Below are 24447 nucleotides of genomic sequence, written 5' to 3'. Positions count from 1 at the left end.
GCACATTCAGACTGTCAACATCTAGGACTGTGTCAGTTCAGGGGAGATCATCTCAAACTTTTGTAGCATGTTTTCAAATTGAATTCATCATGATTTTTAATTCCCATCCATTGCTTCTTGTTACACCTTTCTCCACTGGGTTAAAGGGCTCTTACACAACACAGCATCTTCTGCCTGTGAAAGTAGGCGCCTTTTCTCAAAGCAAGATGTATATACTTGAATCCTTGTTTTTCTTTCCCTTTTGTTACTTGCAAGATAACCCAGCTGCACAACACATTTAACCAGAGGGCAAATCTTAAGTTTAAATCTAGCCTGTTATAAAGCAGGAGTGGGGAAAAAAAAAAAAAGTATTTTGAGTTTCATTTTGTTGTTTTTAATAGAATAGATATGGTATTTCTAGGAAATGGTTATGCTAATATTTCAGGGCTAAGTCCCATGAAAAATGAAGAAGCAAGCACCTCCTCAAACAGTATAATTGGTTTATTAACCACAGTAAAATAAGTAGTTCTTCCACATGACTTTTCCTTTTATGTTTTAATAGCTTTTCAAGTAGAGGTCTGCTTTTTACCCATGCAGCAGACAGCAGAGAACATAAGGAGCCGTCTATGCTGTCTGTTAGGCAAATAAGAAGTAATTACCAAAGCTAGTTTTGATTTAACAGTGTTAGAACTGGATCACAGTACTTTGGCCTATGTTTTACTACTAAAATGATTTCAAGCCTTGACTGGAATTATTCCTCTCTTATCTGCCCACAGCCAAGCACCTAAATCTATCTTTAAGCACCTGCAATCTAGTCTAGTCTGATTTTCAGGACACAGAGCATGTACTGTTCCTTTGCTGTTCAAGGAATTTGTACAGGCTCAGTTTCTCTGAAAATTATACTTCTCATTTAGGTGATTACACCCAGAGACTGGCTTATGCAATCACATTTGCCAGGATCAAGCTTCTGTGTCATTCTTTTCTTGTGAATGTCCCTTCTCCCCACTCCGCTCCCCACCAAAAAAAAAAAAAAAAAGAGAGAGAGAGAAAGTGGTGCTTCTTTCAGGAAATCTTATGATTCGTGTGTAGCACTATGGGTAGTGTGAGGTATCTCTACCCCTAGAGACCATGTTTCAGTGTCCCATCTGGCAAAGCTGTTCACAGCAAGGGACAAGGAAAGGTTCTCAAAATGGACATTAAAAGTGCCTGTATGGATGTCAATGCCAGGCTGAAACCTGCTTTTCCTGTAGCCAGCCCCGTGAAGAGTGCTCACACACTCATACAGTGCCACCCCACTGCCCACTGGGACAGAGATCCTGTCTATTTAATGGAAAGCCCAAGTAACATGGGACCTGGAAAATGTGCGGTCTGCTGGAGACCAACAAACCAAACCTGCTGGAGACCAACAAACCAAACCTGCTGGAAACAAGCAGAAAAATGCTTGTGTCCACTGTGCAAGCTGATCATTAGAAGCTGTTCTGCGTACCCCTGAACTCCCCCATCTACCCCAAACAGCTGTTCAGCAGCAGCAAAGTGACTTCTACCAGTCCAGATTGCTTTTCATCCTCAACAGCTCCTCACTTTTCTGCTGGGCTCAGCAGGACCCATTACAAATCATTCCAGTCCATATCCTATGGTGTCCTGCTTAGGAGAGCAAGGGGAAATGCAGACTGTGTGCTATCCCAAATGCTAGGCCCCTGGAGAGCCACTGGAGACACATAGGGCTGTGTCCAAGTAGTCTGACTTAAGTGTTGCAACTTGGTATTGATTATTTAGGCAGTGCCTATGCCATCATTGTCAATGCAACATGGACAAGAGGGCTGAGTCCTGGTGATGTTATATGTGGTGTTTTGATGATATGTTCTTCCTAGAATGAACAGGGCTAAGCTGCCTCATGCCCTTGGGTTCCTTGGGATATTACCCAGATGAGTAACAGCCTCTTTGGCCAAAGTTCTGGATGTCACAGTGTCATCCTATGACACTGTGCATGCTACATCTGTCTGTGCCGTCTCCTGGTTTAGACAGTATTTGTACATGGATAAAACAAAAGTCTTGGGGCCAGGGATGAGCAAAACTCTCAGAAAGTCCATTTGACAAGTGAGGGTGGATATCCTCATCCTACCCAACTGGGTTCTTCAGACATGAGAGGTGCTGCTGTATGAGTGCTCAGCACCAAAGAGGGGAGGCTCTTGGAGTCTTCTGTTATGTGCAGGAGAAGGGGCTTTTTTAATCCTCCTATTGCTATGGACTGGTTACAACATGGTATAGTATAAAAATGTGTGTGAGTTTTAAGGAATTTGGAAGTCATAGCACAAAAAGGACGTCTTGGGGAGGAAACTGTAACTGCTAGGAACCGAAGTGGGAAGATGATGTTCCTCCTGAGTGGCGACATTTTCAAATGCAGCATCTCAGTTTCATTTCATTGCATTCCTGTTCTGCTTAGGTATTTATTTTTGCATCAGAGAGAAGTAATATTGAGCAGATTGAAAAGTCAAGCAAGAAGGACTTAGCCAGGGCTGCTGCTTCCAGCACAGAGAAGGCATTAGCTGAGTTCCTAACAAGGCCAGTTATGGGTTACAGAAGCAATCCAACGACTGAAAGAAAACAAGTCCTCAGAAATGAGCACAGTCACCAAAACAGCAGAACATTTTGCCACAGCGTTAGAAATCAAGGCCTTCCATAGCATTATCTCCACCTATATGTAGCTACCAAAACCAGCATGTCCACCCTGATAGTTTACGCTGGGACTGAGAGCTTGTGTGCATCTCAGCTCTTATCTTATTCCGCCCAGTGCACATAAGTGTGGAGAGTCCTGGCACTACTGGAAAACTGCAAGATGAGTAAGACCCAAGGGGGGGGGACCGTGAGTGCAGTGCTGGTCCTGGCCTCCAGCCCAGGATGCCTACAGCAAGTTGCCCAAGACTGCCAGCTCTTACATATGCTCACCTGACAGCCACACAAACAGATGGCAAAATGCTTACCTCAGTCCGTCATTAGAGCATAGCCCAAAGCAATTGGTAACTGGCCCAGTGGATATAAAATATTAAATGACAAAGGAGAGGTCTGTTCCAGTATGGCAACTCCCAGGTGGTACAGCTGCATTAAAGTTGATAATAAAATAGCTGCTGGAGGATTACCCAAATGGTGGGGAAGCTTCTCCTTCTAACACAGGCTGAAGAGTCATACAAGTTGAAGAATCCTGAAAATATGGATCCTCTTCCTCCCCCTCATGATTATTGTTCCCAGCAGGAGGATGTTAAATGCATACCACCACTTCCTGAGTATGAAGCAACCCTGTACCCCAGCAGCCAGCACCTGGACCCAACTGTTCTGCAAGAGAAGCCCTACAATCCAGGGTTCCTGCAAAGTCCCAAACTTCCTTCAGGTTTTCCACCAAAACACATGATTTGGGAGAACAAGTGTGAGATACTTTTAAGAAGCAGTAGTCACGGAGCTGCTGGGCTCACTTAGGATCCAATGGGTATCATCTGATCTATCCCAGTTATCCTTGTTGCTGCTGAGGCACTTGTGGCTGGCCCCAGCGGTGAGCCAGCTTGGATGGGGTAAAGGTTGGGTGAGCTTAGACATTGGAAGAGATGAGAGACCCTGGGGCAATCAAAATGTGGCCAGCATTAAGTGACTACACAGGTAGTGAGTCCTGCCCTATGGATGTCAGTAACAGATGCCATCACCCCGTATCTCAAAGCATCAAAGTAAGGTGCCTCATTGGAGCTGGATGGATTGTGTTCCTCTGAGACCTTAAACTTCAAGAAATTTGCAGGCAGACCATGGTTTCCTCCCCCTGCCACCCTGCCCCACAGCTACCTCTACAGAAAGAGACTCTGTCGTATAAGAGACCTCATTTGCTGTCGCTATGTTCTGCATCAGTGCAGACGTGCAGTAGCCCCCCACGCACTGCTGGCATTTCAGCTCTGACTCAGGGTCTCTTTTCAGCAGGGAGCTGAATGCCACACTGTTGCTTCGAGGTTTTCTTGACACTTATGAGTCATTTGTCCTTCCCTGACCTGCATGAGGGAATCTGGCTGACCAGGCTGCACTAGCAAAGCTGTGAGCCTCCAGAAAATAAAAGCTGTACACATTCAAGAGAAACACTCTTGCCTCTAGTTTTGAAACTCTCTGTTAGAATCAGCATCTTCCCCCACCTCCAAGAAAACGATCAAGGAATGGATCTAGTGTTATTAACCAATCTCTTCTGATCCTGAGTGGATTCATGGTCATCTCCCAGCATGACAGATTTTTAACCCTTGGCCACAACAGCTTCTCCTTGGCTCCTTTTTCTCTCTTCCCAAGTCTTCTCTTGCATTTTACAAGCTTTTACCAAGGGAGGAGGAATATCTCAGACCAGACCATGTCATGGTTATTGTGAGCATTCACCCAGGACTGTCCAGCTTTAGCATGGGCAGGCTTAAACCCAGGAGCAGCCACTCAGACCAGCAAACCCCCACCACCACCCCATGGCCCAACCCCCCTGGGCTGCCAGTGGGGCTGCTGCCAGGGTAGGTCAGCCTTGACCCCTGCCTATGCCTGGCCAAAGGCAGTGTGCCTCACTGGCTGAGCCCAAGCCCTCTCCATGTCCCATCGCCATGGCACTGGGACAGGAGCCATTATGCTCCACAAAGCCCTTTCTTCCCCCATCCAAAGCTATTCCTAAATCCTCCAGTGCCTGCAGACATTGCATAGCACAGCATCTCTCCTGTGCCAGCCTCTGTCTGACCTGGTGACCAGCACCACAGCCGTTTGTTCGGCCATGAAGGACATGGTGGTTGCAGAGAGGGAAAATAAAGTTCTGGCAGTAGCACATCTCCCCTTCATTAGGAGAACCCAGGGATTTTGCAAAGAGACAAATGAGTCCTAGGCACCTGGCAGCCAGCTGAGCAGATGAGTCATTTGGGGAGCTGGGGCTAATACGAGCTATGTGCGTATGTAATGCATCCCAGGGTTCCTGCCTGCTTTCAAATTGTGCAGGGATGTTTGCTGAAGCTCTGGGGATGTTGGAGCCTCATAGGCACAATTCAGCCTCCTGAGAGGAGGAGAAGTTTGTCTTAGATACTTATCTCAGTGCTTCTGCTTCATAAACATGTCTGCTGTGCTCAGGCATTAAACACTCCAGGCTGGGAGGCACTCAGGCTCAGTGTCTTGGAGAGAGACAGAACAACCTTTCTGGCAGTGGATGGTCCTACAGAGACCACTGCTGCTTCATTACTAGCCCTATACATGCAGCAATTCAGCCAAGAAGCCTCAGATACCCTGGTAAGGGGCACAGCTCCATCTGCCAGTGGGGATGAAAGCCCTGGAGCAAATGGTGGAATGTGGGGAATACCCCTGAGGGAGGCAACCCCATGGGCAGAGCAGCTGATGCCAGGGCAAAGGGGGAACGTGGACATGGGAGTGGTCTGAGACTTGTCTTCTCCATTGCACAAGCGTTGCAGTGGCAGAATTTGGAGCTGAAGAGGTCAAAATGCTCAGCCCATACATGCTGCTGCCCGCTGGGATGGAGGGTGCTTGCAAATGTGACTTTTCTCGTTTATTTGGGCACAAACCCTGAGCAATATGGGTGACTTCCATGCTACGAGATAAGGCACGCACTAATTTAACAGGAAGGATTTGACACCCAGCATTTAATGGCTAACAAGGAATCCAGCCAGCAGGGAGTTTGTGATCCTGCTTGGCTGAGAACATCTCCCATGTGGACCTCTGGTGTGTAATAAGCTGGCTGAGCTCATCCAGCAGAACACAGAGCAGACCTTCACTCTGGTCTCCCTCTCTCCCCTTCTGTTACGACCCAGACTGAGCAACCTAGGGAGGGTCATAGCGGTTGCATGATTCTCTTGGGCTAAATGAAGGTGAAATGACACCAGACGATCGATTAAATGCTTTATTGATGGTAGAAACAACCTGAACTTGGCAAGCGTAACAGTAGGCAACCTGAACTTGGAAAGTGTAACAGTAGGCAGTGTGGGTTCTAATTGAAATACTTGTAAGAGGAAAGGAAAAAGGGGGGGGAGAGAGAGGGAGGGGGAGAGAGGGAGAGACTTATCACCACTCTCGGATCCTGCAATGACAATGACAGACATGGCAATCCTCTGGTGATGGGCATGCACCCGGCTCCTTAAAGTTGTGTCTTTCATAGGCTAGTCCCCGCCTCTCTATCACGCCAATTCCGCCCACTTGAGGACTTAGATGGTTCTTGTTCCAGAATGTTCTTGATCTTCTGTGCAGGTGCCATTGTGGGGAGTGGTTGTGAGGGGTCTTTCGGGTGGTCGTGAGCCCCTTCCTCAAATGGACTCTGTATGACCTCTGGCCATATATGGTGAGTTGTCAGGCACATCAGAATACAGGACTGTGCCTCCTCCTACACACCTCCCCACTCTGTGCCAATCGACTTCTCACCTGTGGTTTAGTGTTGTTACGCAGATGTTAACTTGTCTCACCACAATGTTTGAGACATCAACATAAATTAACTCTTTCGGTCTCTCACACCTTCCTATACTGCTTCCAGAGTTACTGCAGATGCAGTTGTCACAGCACAATCATGAGCTGTGTTTCCTTGTGTAAACTAGGTTCAAAAGAAAAGAAGAAGAAATACCAAAACAAAGTCTTTTTTAAATTGCTGCTTGAGATGAGCCTGTGGGTTGGTCTTTCAGAAATAATCAACACTTTCTGGCTGCAGGAATCTGAGGGAGCTCTGTGGTACAGAGGAGGTAAATATGAAACACTCTCAAAGCAGGAGGGCTGAAATCCTCAGGCATGTGTTTAAAAATAAACAAAGTACACTCCCCTTTTGTAATGCATAGTACATAATTACCTGGTGGAACTCATTGCCGCAGGACAATGTGGAGGACAAAAATATAAGCAGGCTTCTGTGCACGGGCGTTATTTACACCAAGTCTTGTTAAACTGAGTATGGCTGATGCTTCCTGTCTGAGTACCTGTTCACTGGCCACACCACCCTCTTGGATTTTTTCTTCTGTTGTCTAATGTGAACCTCCCAAGCCACAAACCATGGTTGTTGAGCACTGTCTCACTGTCTTCCACTGTTGAGTAGAGGTTGACTTTCCCATCTTTGTACCTCACCTTGAAGCAGCTGTAGACTGCTATCAGTCCATCCCTTGGACCCCACTTCTGAGACAGCTTCTCTGTAAGTCCCAACCTTACCAGCTTCCAGAGGGTCCTGTGCATTGAGTCCAACCAGGCCTCACTCCTCAAAAAGGCAGAAGATTCCCGACAGAGCTGTTGTCGTCTCCTGCCTCTGTACCACAGTGATTTGTGCCTGTGGTTCCTGACTGCAAGAACAGGCTGCAAGATTGATCCCAGAACCCAGGAACCGCACCCCTTTGGAAAATGTAGTGAGTGAAACTCACCACCATGCATCACTGGAAAAATACCTTCAGGTGGGATGCTGGTGAAAAGTCTGCAAGGGGAGGATGGAGACTAGCAACATTAGCCTATGTCAAGCTGCTTTCTGAGATGCAAGCTGAGGTCTTAATACAGCATTGAGATCCATCAGTGCTGCAACTCTCAGCGGAAATCCACTCTTTAAGTTATTCTTGGTGCTTTTTCATTATGACTGTCTTACTACAGATGAATCACAGAAGAATGAAGTACACCACGCTTATTAACATTTCTTTAATTAGTAACAAAAATGTTTGGACTTCTACTGATTGTTTTACACAGAAGATATTGGAATGATGTATCAGGTGGTTTTGTGTCCATTTTGTTCTGTTTTATTTGCGTGTAAAAATATATATCTGGTACACAAGGTTAAAAAAAATAGATTTTTGTGACAAAATAAGTGCTTTGAGCACTAAAAATTCACTTGTGCACTTTAATGTTGGCCTAAATATTTACATTTTCTAGCCACATCCCCACCCCACCCCAAAAATGGGCAAACCCCAGATTATAAATATCAGCTGTGTCTGGTATACAAAACTTTCCCAGAAAAAGGGCAGGAAAGACAAACAAAACAATGCTGTGGCTCAGACAATTTGATTTTAACTCCCCAAAAACAGTGAAAAAAACCAAAAGACATCAACTCTTGTCAAAAGAAAAATGGCACAGGGAACACAACACTAGTTATCAGGCATTGCAAGCAAAAGGGGAGGAAATTTTGAGATGTGATACCTTTCAGGGGAATAATGGCACAGACCAGGTAGCAATAGTATGCCTTGAAAAGGTCAAAAAGGTTTAAGAAGGACTGCTCTTGCCTTTTTGGAAGAACAGGGTAGATTAGATGTCTCTTAAAGTCCTTCTCCACCTGATTTACTATGCTGTAGGGTTGGATAATGGAAAAACAACAATTTCTACAGACAGCCTCTGCTGATCATGAGCCAAGACAACATGTCAGGAAATGCTGACATGTTGAAAATGTTGTTTTCTGGAAATGGTTTCTTTCCACCATTTCCTGAGTCTTTCTCAGGTAGACTGTGCTGATCACACTGAAAAGTGGGCTAGTTCACCTCCTCTGTCATGGGGCCACCTTACCATTAGCCCAAGCAGTGTTGGGTGCATCTTAGAACATAATGAAGTCCCCTCTGCCAAGCATGAAAAATTCCTTTGGGGGGAAAAGGGGTCCCTTTGATAAAGCATGAATTAGGGCAGAAGGAGAGACATTCATAGCTCATGGTTAAAGATGGTACATCAGCAACTAACCACATCAAGGCAGTTGGGATCAAATGTCACCAACTTTGCAGAGCTGATCTCAGATGTTACCACAAACCCACTGCATGTGGGAAAGGTAACAGGCATTATTCGGTAACCAAGGTCACGCCTGCTCACAGGGTAGGAATCACTAATAAAACATTTGGAGATCAGTGTAGCTGAGGACAAAACAAGAGGACAGGTAGCTGAAGGGATGTTATCAGACATGGGATTGAGTCTTAGAAACCAAAGTGTGCAAAAGTCAACCAAACTTGCCTCATCCTCCAGTAAGTCAGTGGCTTTCTAAGACAGGAACCATACAACAGAGATTGGGATCTATTAAAAAAAAAAAAAAAAATCTGTCCAGAGATGCTTGACAAGCTTAGGATTCGGCCCTGGCCTGAAGAGGCTCTTCTGCAGTGTTCATAGTTCATTGAGTTGAAATGCCCAGAGCAAGTCCTTGGGAAGAGGTCTCCCACCACAGGGTGTCTTGTCCCACTGGACTCCAGATGAGCCTGCTGAGTTCGCCTGCCAAAATGCTTCAGTGGCAAATTCGTTCTGTCATTTCTTTCTGCATTGAAGGGGGAGAGAAAAGAAAGAAACAGTAAGTGCAAAAGACAAGTTTTAGTAAAGTGATATGTCAAGCAGTTTGGTAGGTGTCCAAAAACAACCCAAGGAAGTGACCGTGGGAATCTTGGGCAGTGTTTCTCTATTTGCCATGCCAGCTGTCCTGGGAACTGCTCTGCCTCAGCAGCTCCTTCCTGGCATCCTCCTTGGTCTCTGTGGCACAAGGTAATTTTGGCCATGCCCCAGCTTTGTGAGCAGTCCAAGGAAAGAGTGTTGCCTGAGATGTTGAAAGATGCAGGTCCTGCTCCTGACTCAGCCGCGGAGCAGCCAGACAAGGTGGTGCCACTCTCAGAGCCTCCGTTTGCAGCTGCCTAGGGAGACGGGACAGAGCTGCTCCTGGGAGCCACCAGCTCTCGCTCCGGGAGGTGACAACAGCTCACCCAAAGGACCTGTGGTTTTGGCAAGGGATCCCATGGTCACACTGCAATGCAAATGAGTGCTAATAACAGAGGGCCACAGGAAACCTCCTGCGAGAGCAAGCTCTGTTTAGGCTAACAGACTGGGGTTTTTATAGCCAGGATGGCATCACGCCAGCTGCGTTAGGAAGGTGTCCAGCTTTCAGCTGGTGGAAGACAGTATTTGTCCTTGCCTTAAGGAGCTCAACTAATAGCTTGCAAATCATGTACATTGCTGCAGCGAGGAAAGTCTGTGATTTTCTCTGGCTCATCAGGTTCATGGCTTGTGAATCTGTGTGTGCACACAGACCCCCTCACACACCCCAGAGAAAGGTTTGCACATTGAAGTGTACTCCCAAAATAGATCTGAAGTAGGACTGGTCTGTGGAGAAGGAAGGATGCAATTCTGAAAAAAGGAGAACTAGCAAAGTAGGATGACCCTTGAGTAATCCTATAAAAGGCCCTTTAGTGATATAACCAAGGGGGACAGTAGCTGCAACCTCAGCTTTTCAGTGCTGAGAGCTTTGTTTTCAAAATCCATCGGGGAAAGGGGCAACGAGAGGGCTTCTCTGTAGGAGTAATATGCAAAATGCCTCGAGCGCAGAACCCTGCCATCAAATGAAAAGCTGATGCTCTGCCACAAAATCACGTTGCAAATGGGAAGTGTTTGCAAACATCTTGGAAGGAGAAAGAAGAGGGGGGTGAGAAGACTGTGAACATGCTCTTGCAACAGCATCCAGCCCACCCCACTAGCACAGCACTATGCACAAAGGCAGCCTTGAACGGGATGGGTTGGGGCGGCCAGTGGACTGCCAAGCCGCCTGCAAGCTCCTCAGGCTGGCCCCAAATGTCCAAGGCATTCATCACACTCTGGAAATGCCCACAGCTCTGCCTTAGTATGTAACCAGCTGGACCTCTGCCAGCGCTGCTGCCCGGCACCATGACCTGCCTTTGTCAAGGAAGCAAGTGCACAGCTTCTCTCTGCCCCCATATTTCTTGATTTGTTAAGAGAGTGAATCACTGCCTTTCGCTAGTTCTGCCTGTACAAAGGATCTATCTCGTTCTCGGCTCCCAAGATTTGCTGCTAAGAAATCACATCCCAAAGAAGCTGGACAAAAGAGAAACTGAGGCAGCAATGGTAGATTCCACCAGAGGCAGGCTTAGAAACCAAGAACTACTTCATCCCACAATCCCTGTAATTTTTCTGTTTAGGCCTAATAGCACATTTTCTGGCTGGGAAGATGCTATTTTTTTCTTTCTTCTTACTCCTAAATCTGAAAACTGGGGCTTCTCAGTAGAAAGCCCACATCTGGAAAGCTCCAACCATAATACAGCACTGAGACCTGCTGTCCTGTTCCAGATGTGCTCCCTCGACATGCCTGGTAGCCTTCCATAGTCATGTGCAGGGAACAGGCACCTCTGCAGGCAGGAGTCTCCTCTGTCATGTGATTCATGTGGACTAACTCTGGCCATCTACATGCAAGGTTAGGACAGTTGTCTGGGCTCATGAGCCAGTCAACAGAGACTGAACCTTTCAAGAACAGTTCATCTCATCCCTACTGAGAGATTATCACCTTTCCACAAACCTTGAGAACTTGCAAAAACTAAACCCTGCAGCCTTAGCCTAAAATGAAGGCAGATGCAATGCACTGTCTGTCCTTGCTTAAGTGTTAAACCAGCTGATGAATCCTTCAGGACTTAAAAACACTTAGGAGCAGGGCAACAGCTATGGTGCAGCCCAGTGAGAAGGGGAATGAGCAAAGCAAGTCACTGGTGTTCTGCCCTGAGCTGGGGAGAGTAATTAGCCACCAGAAGGTGGACTGAGGTCAAGTGTAAAGTTCTGCAGAGGTTGGATGTTATTATTTGTGCATCTTCACAACTGCTGCTGAAGCAAAGCCAGAACAGCATGAAGGCCAGGCTCCCCACATGCTCCACAGCATAATGAACTGAAGGCACACCAGGTTCCCGGGGGCTCATTGGAAGGCCCCTGTGATGTGCGTCAAGAAACTTCCCATTAGTGCTTTCCCTGCCTGCAGCAGAGGGAAATTCTGTTGGAATCTACTGGATCAATCCTAACCCATGCAGACTTTGGGACTGATGGCAGTGTCAGGCTGCAGCCTCCCTGGGGTAACAACATAGCCAGAAGGACCACTTTCAGTTTTTGAAAGTTGTTCACAAGCTGCAGCAACTTGTCCCTCCCTCCTCAGCTTAGCGTTGCATCCTGGACACAACTGTCCTCTGGTTGCAGGACACTCTCATACACACCTACAGCAAGTCATTGCCTGAGGGAAGGAGGTCTCCCATGTGTTTGGTCTGCTTGGGGCTTGGATGCCAGGCAATGGGCATGCCAAGAAATGAGACACAGATAGAGCAGAGGTAAATGGGTTTCATTTCCTTGTAGTTTAACCCTGGTTGCATCATACAGGAAAACCTGTTCATCTTAGATTCATCCAGACCCATAAATCATCTCATGTTGCATGTGAGTCACTGGCACTGAAAGCATCTTTAGCAATGTCAGCTTCTGCTTTGGCTATTAGGTGCTAATTATTTACATTAGCAAGCATCAGTCAAAGGAGATGACACCATTATGGGCTGTATATCAATGCTAAAGAAGTTTGTCATGAGGAGTGGTGGTGAGGAAGACTAACAGAGGACAGAGTGATGCTGAGCTGCCATTTTCTGGAGCTGAGGGCCATTGTGATAATATAGGTCACAATCAAACTCTATGAAATAATTAATGTAGATGCTGTTGTCATTCAAGTCTCCCCTGATTAGATCGTCATCTCTCCATCCCCCCCAAATCACGATCAGAGCAGACAGGCAGCAAATTGACTGAGACAAATGAAAGCAGAGGAGTAAAAGCGCTTAGCACTTAGGGGCAGGGGCATCCCCTCCCCTGCCACCCCCAGATACTCCTAAACAGGGAGCTCATGCTGGGACTTTTCTCAGCTCTTTGTCTCTCTGGGATTAGAACCTCTTGGTCTTCCCTGGGTCTCTGCTGCTGGATACAGCCTTTTCTGCAACCCAGCCTTTATCACAGTATGCTAACTACTGGGTTCCCTATTAGTTTTTCTCCCCATTGCAACATGTCTTCCCTAGGTCAGACCACACTCAACCTTGCCTGTGACACGCTTGCTTCTCTTACAAAACTATGTGCAGTTTCCAGTTTACGCGCCTGGGCTGTCTGGCTTCTGCTTCCCACCAGTCCTGCTGTTTTCAAGGACTCTCACTCTCTGCCTGCCTAATTGCTTCCCAAGGGAGGCTGCAGAGAAACTTGGAGCTTCAGCGATGCCTCTCCAGCTTAGCCTCTACAGCTGTTGTCTCGAACTGCATGTCCTACTGGGGCTTGCCTTCCTGCAGCCTCATTGTAATTCACACTAAGATCTCAAGTGGGGCCTTAGTCCACTAATAGGAAACTCAAGACGGTGGAGAGGAGACTTGGGCTCAGATCTGACCCCTGAAAGCCACGTGGACACAACTGTCTCGAAACACTTTGATGTGCAAATTGCATTAGAGCTACCAAGGCAGTATGTTATGGTGGTCCTCAGAATACTGAAAAGCGATTCATAGAGATGGCAGCAGAGGAAAAGTTTAAGGAGGGTTTTCAAAGGGTAAAGGGTTTCCTCAGTATTGCTGGGAAGTTCTCTCTCAAAGCACTAAGGCTGATGGTTACAGGACAGAAAACATGGTTGTGCTTCTGAAGTAGGATGGCTGAAGAAATCCAGAGAGGATGACTGCACTGAGTCCAGCCCCCACCCAAATCTACCTGTGGTGTGTTCAGTCCACACCACTCTCACCCCCTCCACCTCCCCATCCCTGGGGCATCCTTACCAAAGGCTCCAACTCCCGATGGTCAACGAGGCTGAACTCCCTGATGAAGTAGTAAAAGTGCTTGTAGCAGGTGTTGACGTGAGCCTCAGCACCCATGTTGATGATGCTGTCAAAGTGGTGGATGTAGACATGGACAAAGACACGGAAGAGGCGGGTGAGGATCTTAGTGCAAACTTGCTGGAACTGCTTGGGGAAGGGAACACCTGCAAAGCAGAAGCAAGTTGGAAGCCATTTGACCGTTTCCAAAAAAACCAGCTAGCGTTTAAATGTCACTGTCATGCTTAACAGGCAGTCATGGATGATGAGGAAGGACTAACTTGGCTAATGTCAAGAGTGACAGCTACACCAGGGCAATGTGCCATCTAGCTCTCCCCACAAACTTCCTCATTGCCCAGCTAGCAATTTCGCACAGGCATGGTGTGAGGATTTGGAGAGTTGCCCTAGGAGAGAAAATTTTTCATCCAGTGGAGGAGGCCACATCTCTCCACATCTGGCTCTATCCAGAGCAGTCTGGCAGAGGAACCCTCAGCCCTCTCTCTCTGCCTTTCCCCTACAAGTCTGTGCAGGCACAGCATGAGTCAAATTGTATTTACCCAGGTCCATGAACAAACCTAAAACTCCTCCCAGCAGAAAAGATACCTTCCCTTGTCCTCTGAATCAAAAGCATGGGTTCATACTGTTTTTCTTCCTCCACACACCCTCAAACATCACTTCTGATGCCTCAACAGAAACAGGTGGGGTTTCTACCTTTTTTCCTGATGCTTGTTTCAAACAAATGTCTCATTAAAACAGGAAGAAAACTGCCCATCTTAATGATGCTTAGGTTGTGATTTCATTGCACCTGTATGACACTCCTTCCTGAGATGTCCTCGCAGGCTGTTCAAGAACGGGACCCACCACACATTGCTCTATACTTTTAGCCTTGTCCTACGCAAGGACACAATTTCATACTCTACATTTCCATCCTTGTCTAAATGCACTGCTATCACAGGGGAAAATCTCAGAGGTGTGATACAGTCAGTGTCAGCAAGCTTGGGGTAAATCTCTGAAGGAAACTTGGCTTTGAAACCCTGAACATATTTTTGGGGAGGAGGAAAATGAAACAACTGGAATTTGTTTTCCTGACGCTTCTTCCTCTCCCCTGAGCAATTCAATGCAAATTTGAAAAGAACAAAATAAAAACCTCACTTCCCACGGTTGTACCAACCTCCTCCCTTAGCTTCTTATTAATGCAGTACATAGCCTCTTAAAAATCTTTCCAAATAATCTCTGCTCAACCATGGCCAGATCACACATTTTGCACTGTGGAAAGCATCAGCAAATCTCTTAGCTAAAAAAATTTAAAATGGTAATTTTATCTTTGAATCTTTCTCATCAGCCTCACTAGGCAACTAAATTATTTTCCCCAAAGGCTCCTGGCAGTTTTGTTTCCCAGCAGCAGTGCCATGCCCCTCTCCTCCATGGGTGGCAAATGCAGAGGATCTGTCCCTCCAACATCATGTGTGGAGCCTGTGTTTTCAATGACCAGGGTTCAGCGGGTGCTGGGCTCAGTATTGCAGCACCCATAACAGAAAATGATCTTTGGTCTAAAACAGAGTCACCCTCAGCCCAGCCCAGTCTCACTTTGCTCTGTGCACAGCGCAGGTGCGGCAGGCAGGACAGAAATGCGTGTGTGCTCGTGCCACAGGTGAATGTCCCAGCCACCACTTGGAGGAGGACACGTATCTCGGCTCAGCATCACACAAACACAGAGAGGTGGTTTTGAGACTGATACACAGCCGCTGCTCTGCATAACCACAAGCACCCTGCAGCCCCAGGGCTGCTCCCATGGCAGGGACCTCAGCGTGACCCATTTCACTGCCAGATCTAACAGATCCCAACAGGACTTTCTGGGAAAGGTGTTTGCATCTGGCAAAGTACAACCAGGCTCTCCCCATGCCAGCAGCTTAGAGATGGTACTGGAGATCTTCTGCCCTGCACCCTTGACTGCAGAGCTCTCCTTGCCTGCCAGTCCAATAAGGCCAGGGATCAGAGAGAGATCTCTGGGTTTCCCTTCAGTCAGGAGGGACACGATGCTTTACCAATGGCTTCATTTGAGCTTTTTGCACTGAGTGAGAATTTGCTGATCAAATAAAAGCTGCAATCACCCAGCTGGGGACTCAGACATGCCGTTAGGGTGGCCCCTGCAGACCAGCTTTGAAGAACCAGTCAAGAAACATTTTTTTTAATACAGAAAAATTCATCACAGTAGGTAATTTCTGATGAGCACACATTGCCGGGCCCTGGCTGGGGAGTACACAGTGTTCTGAACAGCCTGTCTTCCCAACACCAGAGGCAAGCAGTCGCTGCTGGGAACTCAGCAAGGTGCCAGCAGGCAGACAACAATGCATTTGTTGCCTCCAACAATTTGTCACCCATCCCACTTGCCTCGTGCCTCCTCTGGTCCAAGCAGGCAGTGAGGAAGAAATCAGACCTGACCAGCCACCTGGAGTTTATTGCCAAACTGCGAAGAGTGATAGTGAAGGCAAGCAGCAAACCTCAACCCAGTCCTGAGCTGAGAAAGAAATAAGATCAGATAGTGAACAGCAGATCAAAAGGATCTCAGACTCCCAGGGCTGATAGCATCTATAGTCCAGATACTGCTGGTAGATGAGCCACCTCCAGAGCTGGCAGATGGTGACAAGTGGCTTTGCACCGCTTTTGTCCTGAGGTTAACCAGGAACCCTCTTGTCCTATAAATCAGTTACCAGCAAGTCTTCATGGACATACTGGCAACTGAGACTTGGAGGGGAGACACCTCCAGCTAAATCCTGGGTTCTCCAAAAGCAGCTCTTGTGTCAGGGAACAGAGATTTAGCATAAATCGTAGAATCATAGAATAGTTTGGGTTGGAAGGGACCTTTAAAGGTCATCAAGTCCAAATCTCGTGGCTGCTGGCAACTATGGGAGTTGCTGAGCTATCCTATACCTAATGATGCCTGGAAAGATACCATCAAGCTGCCAGGACCTATAAGTACCCTTCTGGGCTACCCCACCACTGTGCTTTCACATGAACCCAGCACCAGCTGGGAAGCACCAGCTTCGGGAAGGTGAAGCTGGGCTGCTTTTCTTTGTGTCCATCACAAGGTGTCAGTGTGTGGCCATCCCCTCCAGACACGGCCAGGCTGTAGTGATGGCTGGGTGTTACTAATGGACTTCGACAGGTCACCCCTCCCCCTACCATGTCATGACACTAGCACCCACTATGGTCCTTTGGGTCCAGGGATCGCTGGGGTCCAGCTCTGGCCCTTTCTCCCCGCATCACCCCTCTCACTTGCACACATGGCCAGGGAGGCACGGGCAGTCCCAGCAGCACAGGGTGCAACCCTGGGCCATCAGGTCCTGCTTCCTCTCCCCGTGCTGCAGCCACGTCTGCACCTCCTGTGCCAGGACCCTCCATACAAGCTACGGATACTTGACTGGACCCTGCATCTGGCACGGGGGCCTGCACCAGTTGATCAAAGCGCTTCCCACAGGAAGGAAGCAGGGCGGATATCTGATAAGCAGGTTGCCTCCGCCAGCCGCAGTCGTGCCTTGCTGCTGATCTCCAGTGACTTGGAAAGCAACCCACAGCAGCCCCGCAGGCACTGGCCACGCCAGCGAGGAGCTGGAGAAACTCCCTATCCCCTCGCCCAGAGCTGAAAGGAAAGGGCTCTTCAGTAAAGGCTGCATCTCACCAGCCTGGGGAGAGCAGCAGAAAGATCTGGCATAAATATGGCTTGCCCTGGGTCACGGCTGCTGGCGCAGCGGATGTCCAGCAGACAACGCATGTGACATCCTCTCCAGCACATGAGGGGACACAGCAAGAGCAGGCTGTGCCTCCTCCCTGCAGCCAGGCATGCATTGCAGCCAGCACATCCCAGCAAGGGGAAAGCCCTGGGACAGGGGTCTCAGCACTGGCCACTCACCTATCCTGCCCTTGCAGATGTTTAGCTTTAAACTGAGCAGCCAGGCCCCCATATGTTCACATTGAAGCCGTCCTGGCTGCTAGGAAGGGTCACCATGACAGCAAGCAGGGAGCAACAGAGCCCATTCCCCATGCATGCAGAGCAGCAGGCTGCTCCCACCATGACTCCCACCTCCCTGCCAGACTGGGCCAGGCAGATCAGCCTTACAGCCAGCAACAGAGAGACCCCATTTGTGGCCAATGCACCCATAAGCAGCACTTGGAAATGGGGCAGCGGTGGCCCTTGCTTGGGGGACTTCCTCCATCCCTTGAGGTGGTGTATGGTGGCATGAAGCAGCAGGAGTAGCAGCTTGGTGAAACGAAGGGATGAGGCCAGTGGGACTGACTCTGCACGGCTGAGATGACCCATTCGCAGGAGTGTTGCAGGTCAGGGGGAAGTCAGGATGGAGCCCCAACTTTTGACAAACCACCCTGGCAGCGTGATGTTTCTTGGATTTGCTTCACCCTCCCCAGCCCTACACACACACAGCAATCCAGCAACGCCATCCCAGCATGTCCCACTGATGCTGGTCCCAGCTGTCCCAGGGGACAGCAGAACACCACAAAACCCATCTGGGCTGATTTAAAGGCATTGAAATTACCTTTACATTTAAATCCCTGGTGCTGACCATCCAGCAGCCTTGGAGGAAGCAGCAGCAAACCCACAATCTAGGCCCCCTCTGACTTTTCTTGCATGATGAGTGATGAGGAGGGGACCACAGGATGCAATGTGAGCTCACTCAGATGACAGGAAAAACATTTATAGACAAGGTCAGCTCGTTTTCTCCACCCGTGATCGCAGGCATGCACTACCCAGACATTGCATACAGACCAGACAGCCGGCAGCTGGGAGCATCGCCTGTTCCAGAGCAGAAAGGCAACCTGATCCCAGGAGGAGTGGAGCAGAGCATCCAGGGTAGCAGAAAAGGGAGAACCTTACCCATGTTCCAAGCCAGGGCAAAAGCTGTAAGTACAGCAGGTGTAATTTCACTCACTGCAATGCAGCCAGGGCACTGGCAAGTGGTGTGACTCACAGCCCTGAAATGAATGAGCACCTTCAGTTTATCTTGGATGTTTTGCTTGAAAACCCCAAGATATGATTTAATGCTTGGAGAAACCTGTTTTCCCCACTCTGTGCTGATTGCTTCAAAACATAAGGAAACCATGTGGGACCACGTGTAAAAGGAAATTAAAATGAGAGGTAACAAAGTGTCTGTGCTTACGGTAAGGGACTGTGAATGGCTCTTGGATCTCTCCTGCCATCTCTCCTGTCTCTAACCCTCGTACTCCAGCCAATTTAATTTTTTCATGATGAATCAGTACTGGGAAGCTATTTTGCTTCTTGGCAATTGTATTTTTTTCCTCTACAAAAGCAGTACTTCAGTGAACTATGTGATGAATTATTGTTGTTGTTATTATTTCTCAATTCCATTTTGGCCACCGTGGTGTTCAGTGATTCATTTTTTCCTAAAAATAAGTCTTTAAAGTCCCATTTAAAACTAATGGCATGATGGCAGCTGCAAGCTGGTGTGGTGTTAATTTTGGAAGAAAATAGGCAGGAAAAAAAGACAAATCATGTAAAAAATAGCCAACTGAGAGAATGGCAATAATTAGCTGAATTCTGAACATTTTTCTCCTGTTGTTATGGGGAGAAAGTATCAGATAATTTCACACCAAGTTTTCTCTGTTTTTTATAATTGTTCTGGGACCACACTTGAATGGCAGAGCTTGAGTTTTGAAAAGCTTTCCAAGAACTGTTCAAAATCTCCTGTGACTGATGCTCTTTAGAGCCACAGGCACATTTGGCAGAGAGCACAGGGTGTTTCCGGCTGGGTCTGGTCCAAACCCTGCGTCTGCACTGATTCAATAATGGAGAGGTTTCAGCAGCCATGATGGTGCTGATGGAGGATGCCTGGCCTTGTGCAACACGCAGCCTGGTGCTGGGCTGACCGGTGCAGGTGCAGCTGACTGCCACGGGCCCTGCAAACCCCATCCACCCAACCCTCCTCCCCAGCGCACTACCACCCAGCAGCAGCTCCCTAAAGCCAGGCACCACAGGGCAGAATGATTACCAGGAGGAGCTGATTTTTTTCAGGTGGTAATTTGTTCACGTGGACACTCACTGAAGAAATCTACTGATAATAGTTTTACCAGCTGGTAAAAATACACCTGTAAAATCATTTATTCTTCTCCCTGCATGGGAACAATGCTTATTCTCCATTTAAATGTATTTTTCAGGACAGCTACATTGGTTGGAAGAGTGGAAACAGAGCGCTAGCATACGCAAACTGATACGGGTTGTCTGGGAAAGCTGCTGTTGCTGTAGATTTATAGCAATCAGGTAGGCATAGCTCACCTCATGCAGGGATTTGTCTCATCTTGACCGGCAGACAAACAGGTTTCCACTCCAGAGGAACGATTATACAGCAAAGCCATTAAGTGGGACTGAGCCCTGCAGGTGGATTTCCTTGGGGATGGGGAAGACTCACTATCTCCCCCCAACCCTTGGTGTGGTACACAGAGTGCTTGGCAGCCCCCCCAGCCCCATTAAACCACCACAGGGATTTTCTACTGGTGCAGGCATGCCATCTGAGGGCTGCGGTCCTGCTGGTTAACTCCACCAGGTCACAAGCTGTCTGCTGGTGTCAGGCTCCCTTGCTGCCATTTTGGATGTCAGCTGCCCCTCCGGCCTCACTGCAGAGCCGACACACGCTCTGCATCATGCACTTTGGCTAAACCGACGGTGTTTGTCACCTAGGTTGCTCTGCTCCCTCTCAATTCTGACATGTGCTGAAGGACCAGATGCTTCAGTGGTGCAAATCAGCCCAGTTCTGCTCCGGTCACTGGAGTTGTGCCCATTTACCCCAGCCAAGGTCTCACCTGAGATGCCAAAGGATGCTGTGAGCCCACAAGACAGTGAACCGTCTCTGCTCAATTCCAGCTAAGCCTCTCACCCCAGGGTGAAGGATTTCCCCTCTCTGACCCATGAGATACCTCTCCCTTAACTGTCAGGACAGCCACGAGCGAGCCCCACTGAACCATGTGCTGCATCAGCTTTGTAGCTGTGGGTCACGCAGCCTGCTGTGGTCCCGGAGAGCTTTTAGAGGGACAAGGATGCTGAGGTTAGCCTCAGGCAACATTAGCAAGTTTGGGGAACACTTGCTGTTTCTAAAAAAAGAAAAAAAAAGAAAAGTCTGTGGTCAGGTGGCCTCAGCCAGGGAAATCTTTGTGCTGGGATGGTTTTATTGCACATGGCAAAGAGGGGCCAGGAGGGAAAGCTGAGATGCACACAGCTCATGAAACACCCACTGAGACGGTGGTCAGCCATACTGGTGGACCTCTCCAGTACAAGCAGGAGTGGAATCCCATCTCTGTTAAATCCTATCTCTGCTGCTAATATTGAAGAGCCTCACCGCCACTCCACAGCATGAAATTTATAATTTCTCCCCGTCACCTCATCAGACTCCTTTCCCCTCCTTAAAACAGCTCACATCTCCCCTGTGTCCTCTCAGTGCCTTATCCCCCTTGTTCTGGGTCTTTTCCCAAGGGGGAAAAGGAGGGAGGGAGGGAGGCTGAGCATCTCCATTTGCTCGCCCTGGCCACTGTCCCCAAGCCCCGTGTCCCTCCCTGTTGCACATCCCCCAGCCTCCCCTGCAATCCGGCATGATGACGAGGAGCAGCCGGTCGAGAACGGGCAGATGTGACATTTCCCTTCAGCCAAACACCTCCATCTTCTGAAATGCCAGAGCTGCCGAGCAATTACCCAGCCTGCGACAAACTGCCACCGGCTCCCTCCTCCCCCTGCCGACAACAAGAAGCTGTCATGCATTTAAAGTGCGATCTCGAGCTAAGTTCCCTTTTACATGTGCAAGGCCAGAAGCACCAAGACACGCCAGCAAGGGGACTGAAGTCAGAGACACGAGGGTCATCGTCCCCCGAGAAAGGGGCTTGGAAGAGGGACCCTGGGAATGGCTTTGGAAGAGAAAAAAAATGGGTTTGCCCCACGACCGCCTGCAGCCAGCCTGGATCTCACCCAGAGCTACTACCCCCATGCTGAAACAAAAGGAGAAGTAGAAACCAAAGGCACCAGCCGTCCCTCGTCATGTTGGGATGTGTTACACCTCAGAAGGAGAAGTGCCAGAGACAGGGTGAAAACCAGCAGGGCCATGACTGTACTTGGCTTTTGTGCCTCTGAGGGAGACGTAGGCGAGTGGAGGGTGCTGACCCTCCGTGGCTCCTGCTTTCTGCAGAGTTAAGACTCCCTGTAGCCCTGACTCCTCAGAGCAGCTTTCAAGCAGCATCACATCACAAATCCTACCTGAAAGGCATGAAATTGGACCCGGACACTCTCCTTTCTGGCCAGAGGGAAAAAGGAGTAAATCCACGTCTGCCCCCTTCTTTTAACAGTATGCAGAGCTTCTCCTTGGGAACAAGTCACCTTGGAAAATGGAAGATCCAGCTTGTACCCTGTGCCTGCCGTTTCGCCCCTTGGCAGCAGCGAGCCTGTGCCCAGCTGCAGCCAGAATCAACAGGGACTTTGTTGTCCCCAGCAGAGCTGGAGCTGCCAGCACGGAGCATCCTGCACCAACATTGTCAGCCAGCCACCCTTCCAGCCTCCTCTGTCCTCCGGGATGTGTGGAACCCACTGAGCCCACGAGGGAGGGGTGCCTCCATGGTGCAGCAAATGCCCCCAGTGAATCCCAAGGGCAGCCTGCCCCACACACCCTGAAGGCAGCCTATCTGCCTGTCCTCTGGCACGAGGATCCAGCACTGCGCTACCCAGACTGCCAGCAAGGGGAAGGCAGCAGCTATTGCCTGCAAGTCTTGGCTTCAGGTGATTGGAGGGAGAGAAAAAGAAAGCCCTGGAAGGCAGGTTGTACCACCCTAACCCCAGGCATAGCCAGTGCAGCCAGGTCAGACGAGGGATCTGGGGGGGTCACCCCATCCCAGAAGGCTGAAATTAAGAGTTTGGCACAACCAGCCTGCAGGCACTGCCTCCCTCTTGCTTGCAGAGAGCCACGACCCCTCTGAGCCTCTGAGGGCTGGAGACTTTCCCAAAAAAAGACACACAACTAGATGCTACAGCACAGCCAAACAGGGCTACAACAGTTAGTGGCAGCCAGTAATCCCACACAGACCATTTTTCTTCCATGTTTCCCAGCGTATTAATGAAAATCCCGAGCCTAAACTGCACTGATTTCATACGGCTCTGTCAGCTATGCTGCTTGGAAAAAAAAAAAGGTCAAGCAGACCTGCAAAGCCAGGTGTTTCCCCCCTGAAGCTCCTTAAATCTTCTTTTACATTCAAGCAGCTTTGCATTTCATCTGAAAAGCAACCGCCCCAAGGTGCGACCTGAGGTTCTGCCAGCCCCACCACCCAACGCATCAGCTCCAACCCTGGAACTCATCTCCCCAAACTACAAGAAAGCAGCTAAGTAGCAGGGCTAATATTGGCCCCAGCAGCTGCCAAGCACTGCAGGTCAGCAGCAGAGGGGTTAGTTTGCAAGCTGTGTTGCCTTTGGCAGCTGCTGCAAGCTCTTGAGGCCAAACTTTTTGAAGGGATGCATCGTAGACGCTGGGGGTTGGCAGCTGGAAAGGCCACATCCTGGGTCAGGCATCTCTGCTTGGGCGATGCCTCAGCTAAATAGCAAGATGTGATGTATAATCAGGGCTGAGATGAATTAGCAGAGACGGAAAGGAGCTGAGAAGTGGAGCAGCAAGGTGGGACGAGGGTTAAACTTTGGGAGCATGAACCTGCCTGGAAAACCAGAAAAAAATGCAGTTTGTTAGTCAAGAGAAGAGAGCGCTGCAGGGATGTGATGACCACCTCTAGCCAGCCCTGTGGCTCAGCTCCTTGAAGGAGGGCAAGGAAGCTGATGACCTACTAGCCCTCATTTCTCACAGTCACAGAATACGTGGAAAAAGTTCAAGCACAGAAAAGAACAACATTGTTTTTTACATCCCCTAGGAGCTGGATGAGGAATCCCAAGCTCAATTTGCAGCAAGGGGGTATGTGACAGACACTGAGGAACACCTGTAAAAGGAAAGGCTGTGATCCTTGGGATCACAAAGTTCAGCAACACCAACCCTGAGGTGCACCAATGGCTTGGGAACCTGCACCAGTTACAACCCCAGCCTTCCCACGAAGAACCAGAGCACACTCACCTATCCTGGTGGGGAAGATGTCCTCGTTGTTAATGAGCATCTCAATCCAGTCCATCAGCATACACATGTACTGCGGGGCCGACAGCTTGGTTGGCTTCTTGTATTTGCTATCGTCCTGCCACCTGTACTCATACTTGAACCCACCCGACATAATGGGGCAACTCTTCTCCGTGCAGTACTCCGACATGGTGCCATAGATGAGGTTGATGCGGTTGAAGAAGTCCACCACGTGCACAGCGATCCAGTCGTTGATGCTCTCACCAGGAGGCAGCTGCACCACTGCTTTCAGGTCCAGCCCGGACTTGAGGGAGGCTTGGGCTTTCTTGTACAGCTCGAAGCGCTGGGTGCCGGGCTCAAACTTCTTTCGGGGACGAAACGTTTTGTCTTTGTTGAAGACTTGCTTGAGACACAACGCCATCATGGGGCAGGGCCAGCCAGGGTGAGGGCAGAGGCTTCGCGCTATGTGAAACCCCAGGGTCGGCGCAATGTGACCCCAGGGTCTTCAGGGGTGGAGGTTTCTGGGAGGAGAAAGAGAAATTTCGGTCACCTATGAAGGCAGATGCATGCATGGGCACACTTGCAGGGACAAATTTGCACCAGGATGCTGGCTGGCCCCACTGCTGTGGCAGCACGTGAGGACAGAGATTTGGGGTGAGCTCCTAGCCCTTCTACACTCACCGAGGTGACCTGGAGCAGCTGCTGCCACCTCACACAGCAGCTCCCAGCACCAGAGAGGGCGAGCGCTGCTGCACATGCCCCATGCAAAGCTCGATGGCTGACAGAGCCCTTCCTTCCTCCTGAGCACACCA

The 24447-nt window shown here is 49.1% G+C and overlaps 1 protein-coding gene across 1 annotated transcript; it reads right to left on the bottom strand.

The window, feature by feature from the left end:
• Positions 1-9063: 9063 nt before the first annotated feature.
• MOB3C (MOB kinase activator 3C) lies at positions 9064-24056 on the bottom strand. Its single transcript, XM_009479435.2, has 3 exons — positions 23639-24056; positions 13491-13693; positions 9064-9208 (listed from the first exon to the last, which is right to left on the bottom strand). The coding sequence occupies exons 1-3, from the start codon at positions 24054-24056 to the stop codon at positions 9179-9181; spliced, it is 651 nt and encodes a 216-aa protein (XP_009477710.2). The 3' UTR covers positions 9064-9178.
• Positions 24057-24447: the final 391 nt, after the last annotated feature.

This window comes from Pelecanus crispus, chromosome 5, assembly GCF_030463565.1.
Source record: "Pelecanus crispus isolate bPelCri1 chromosome 5, bPelCri1.pri, whole genome shotgun sequence".
NCBI lineage: Eukaryota > Metazoa > Chordata > Aves > Pelecaniformes > Pelecanidae > Pelecanus > Pelecanus crispus.
This window is presented reverse-complemented; position numbering and strand designations above follow the sequence as displayed.

Bases quoted from the DNA above. Each gene is read 5' to 3' on its own strand.
- MOB3C (XM_009479435.2), bottom strand. From the start codon at position 24,056: ATGGCGTTGTGTCTCAAGCAAGTCTTCAACAAAGACAAAACGTTTCGT. The intron at 13,694-23,638 runs GTGAGTGTGCTC...TCTGCTTTGCAG, and splicing joins CATCTTCCCCACCAGGATAG to GTGTTCCCTTCCCCAAGCAG. The intron at 9,209-13,490 runs GTAAGGATGCCC...CCTTCAATGCAG, and splicing joins ATCGGGAGTTGGAGCCTTTG to AAAGAAATGACAGAACGAAT.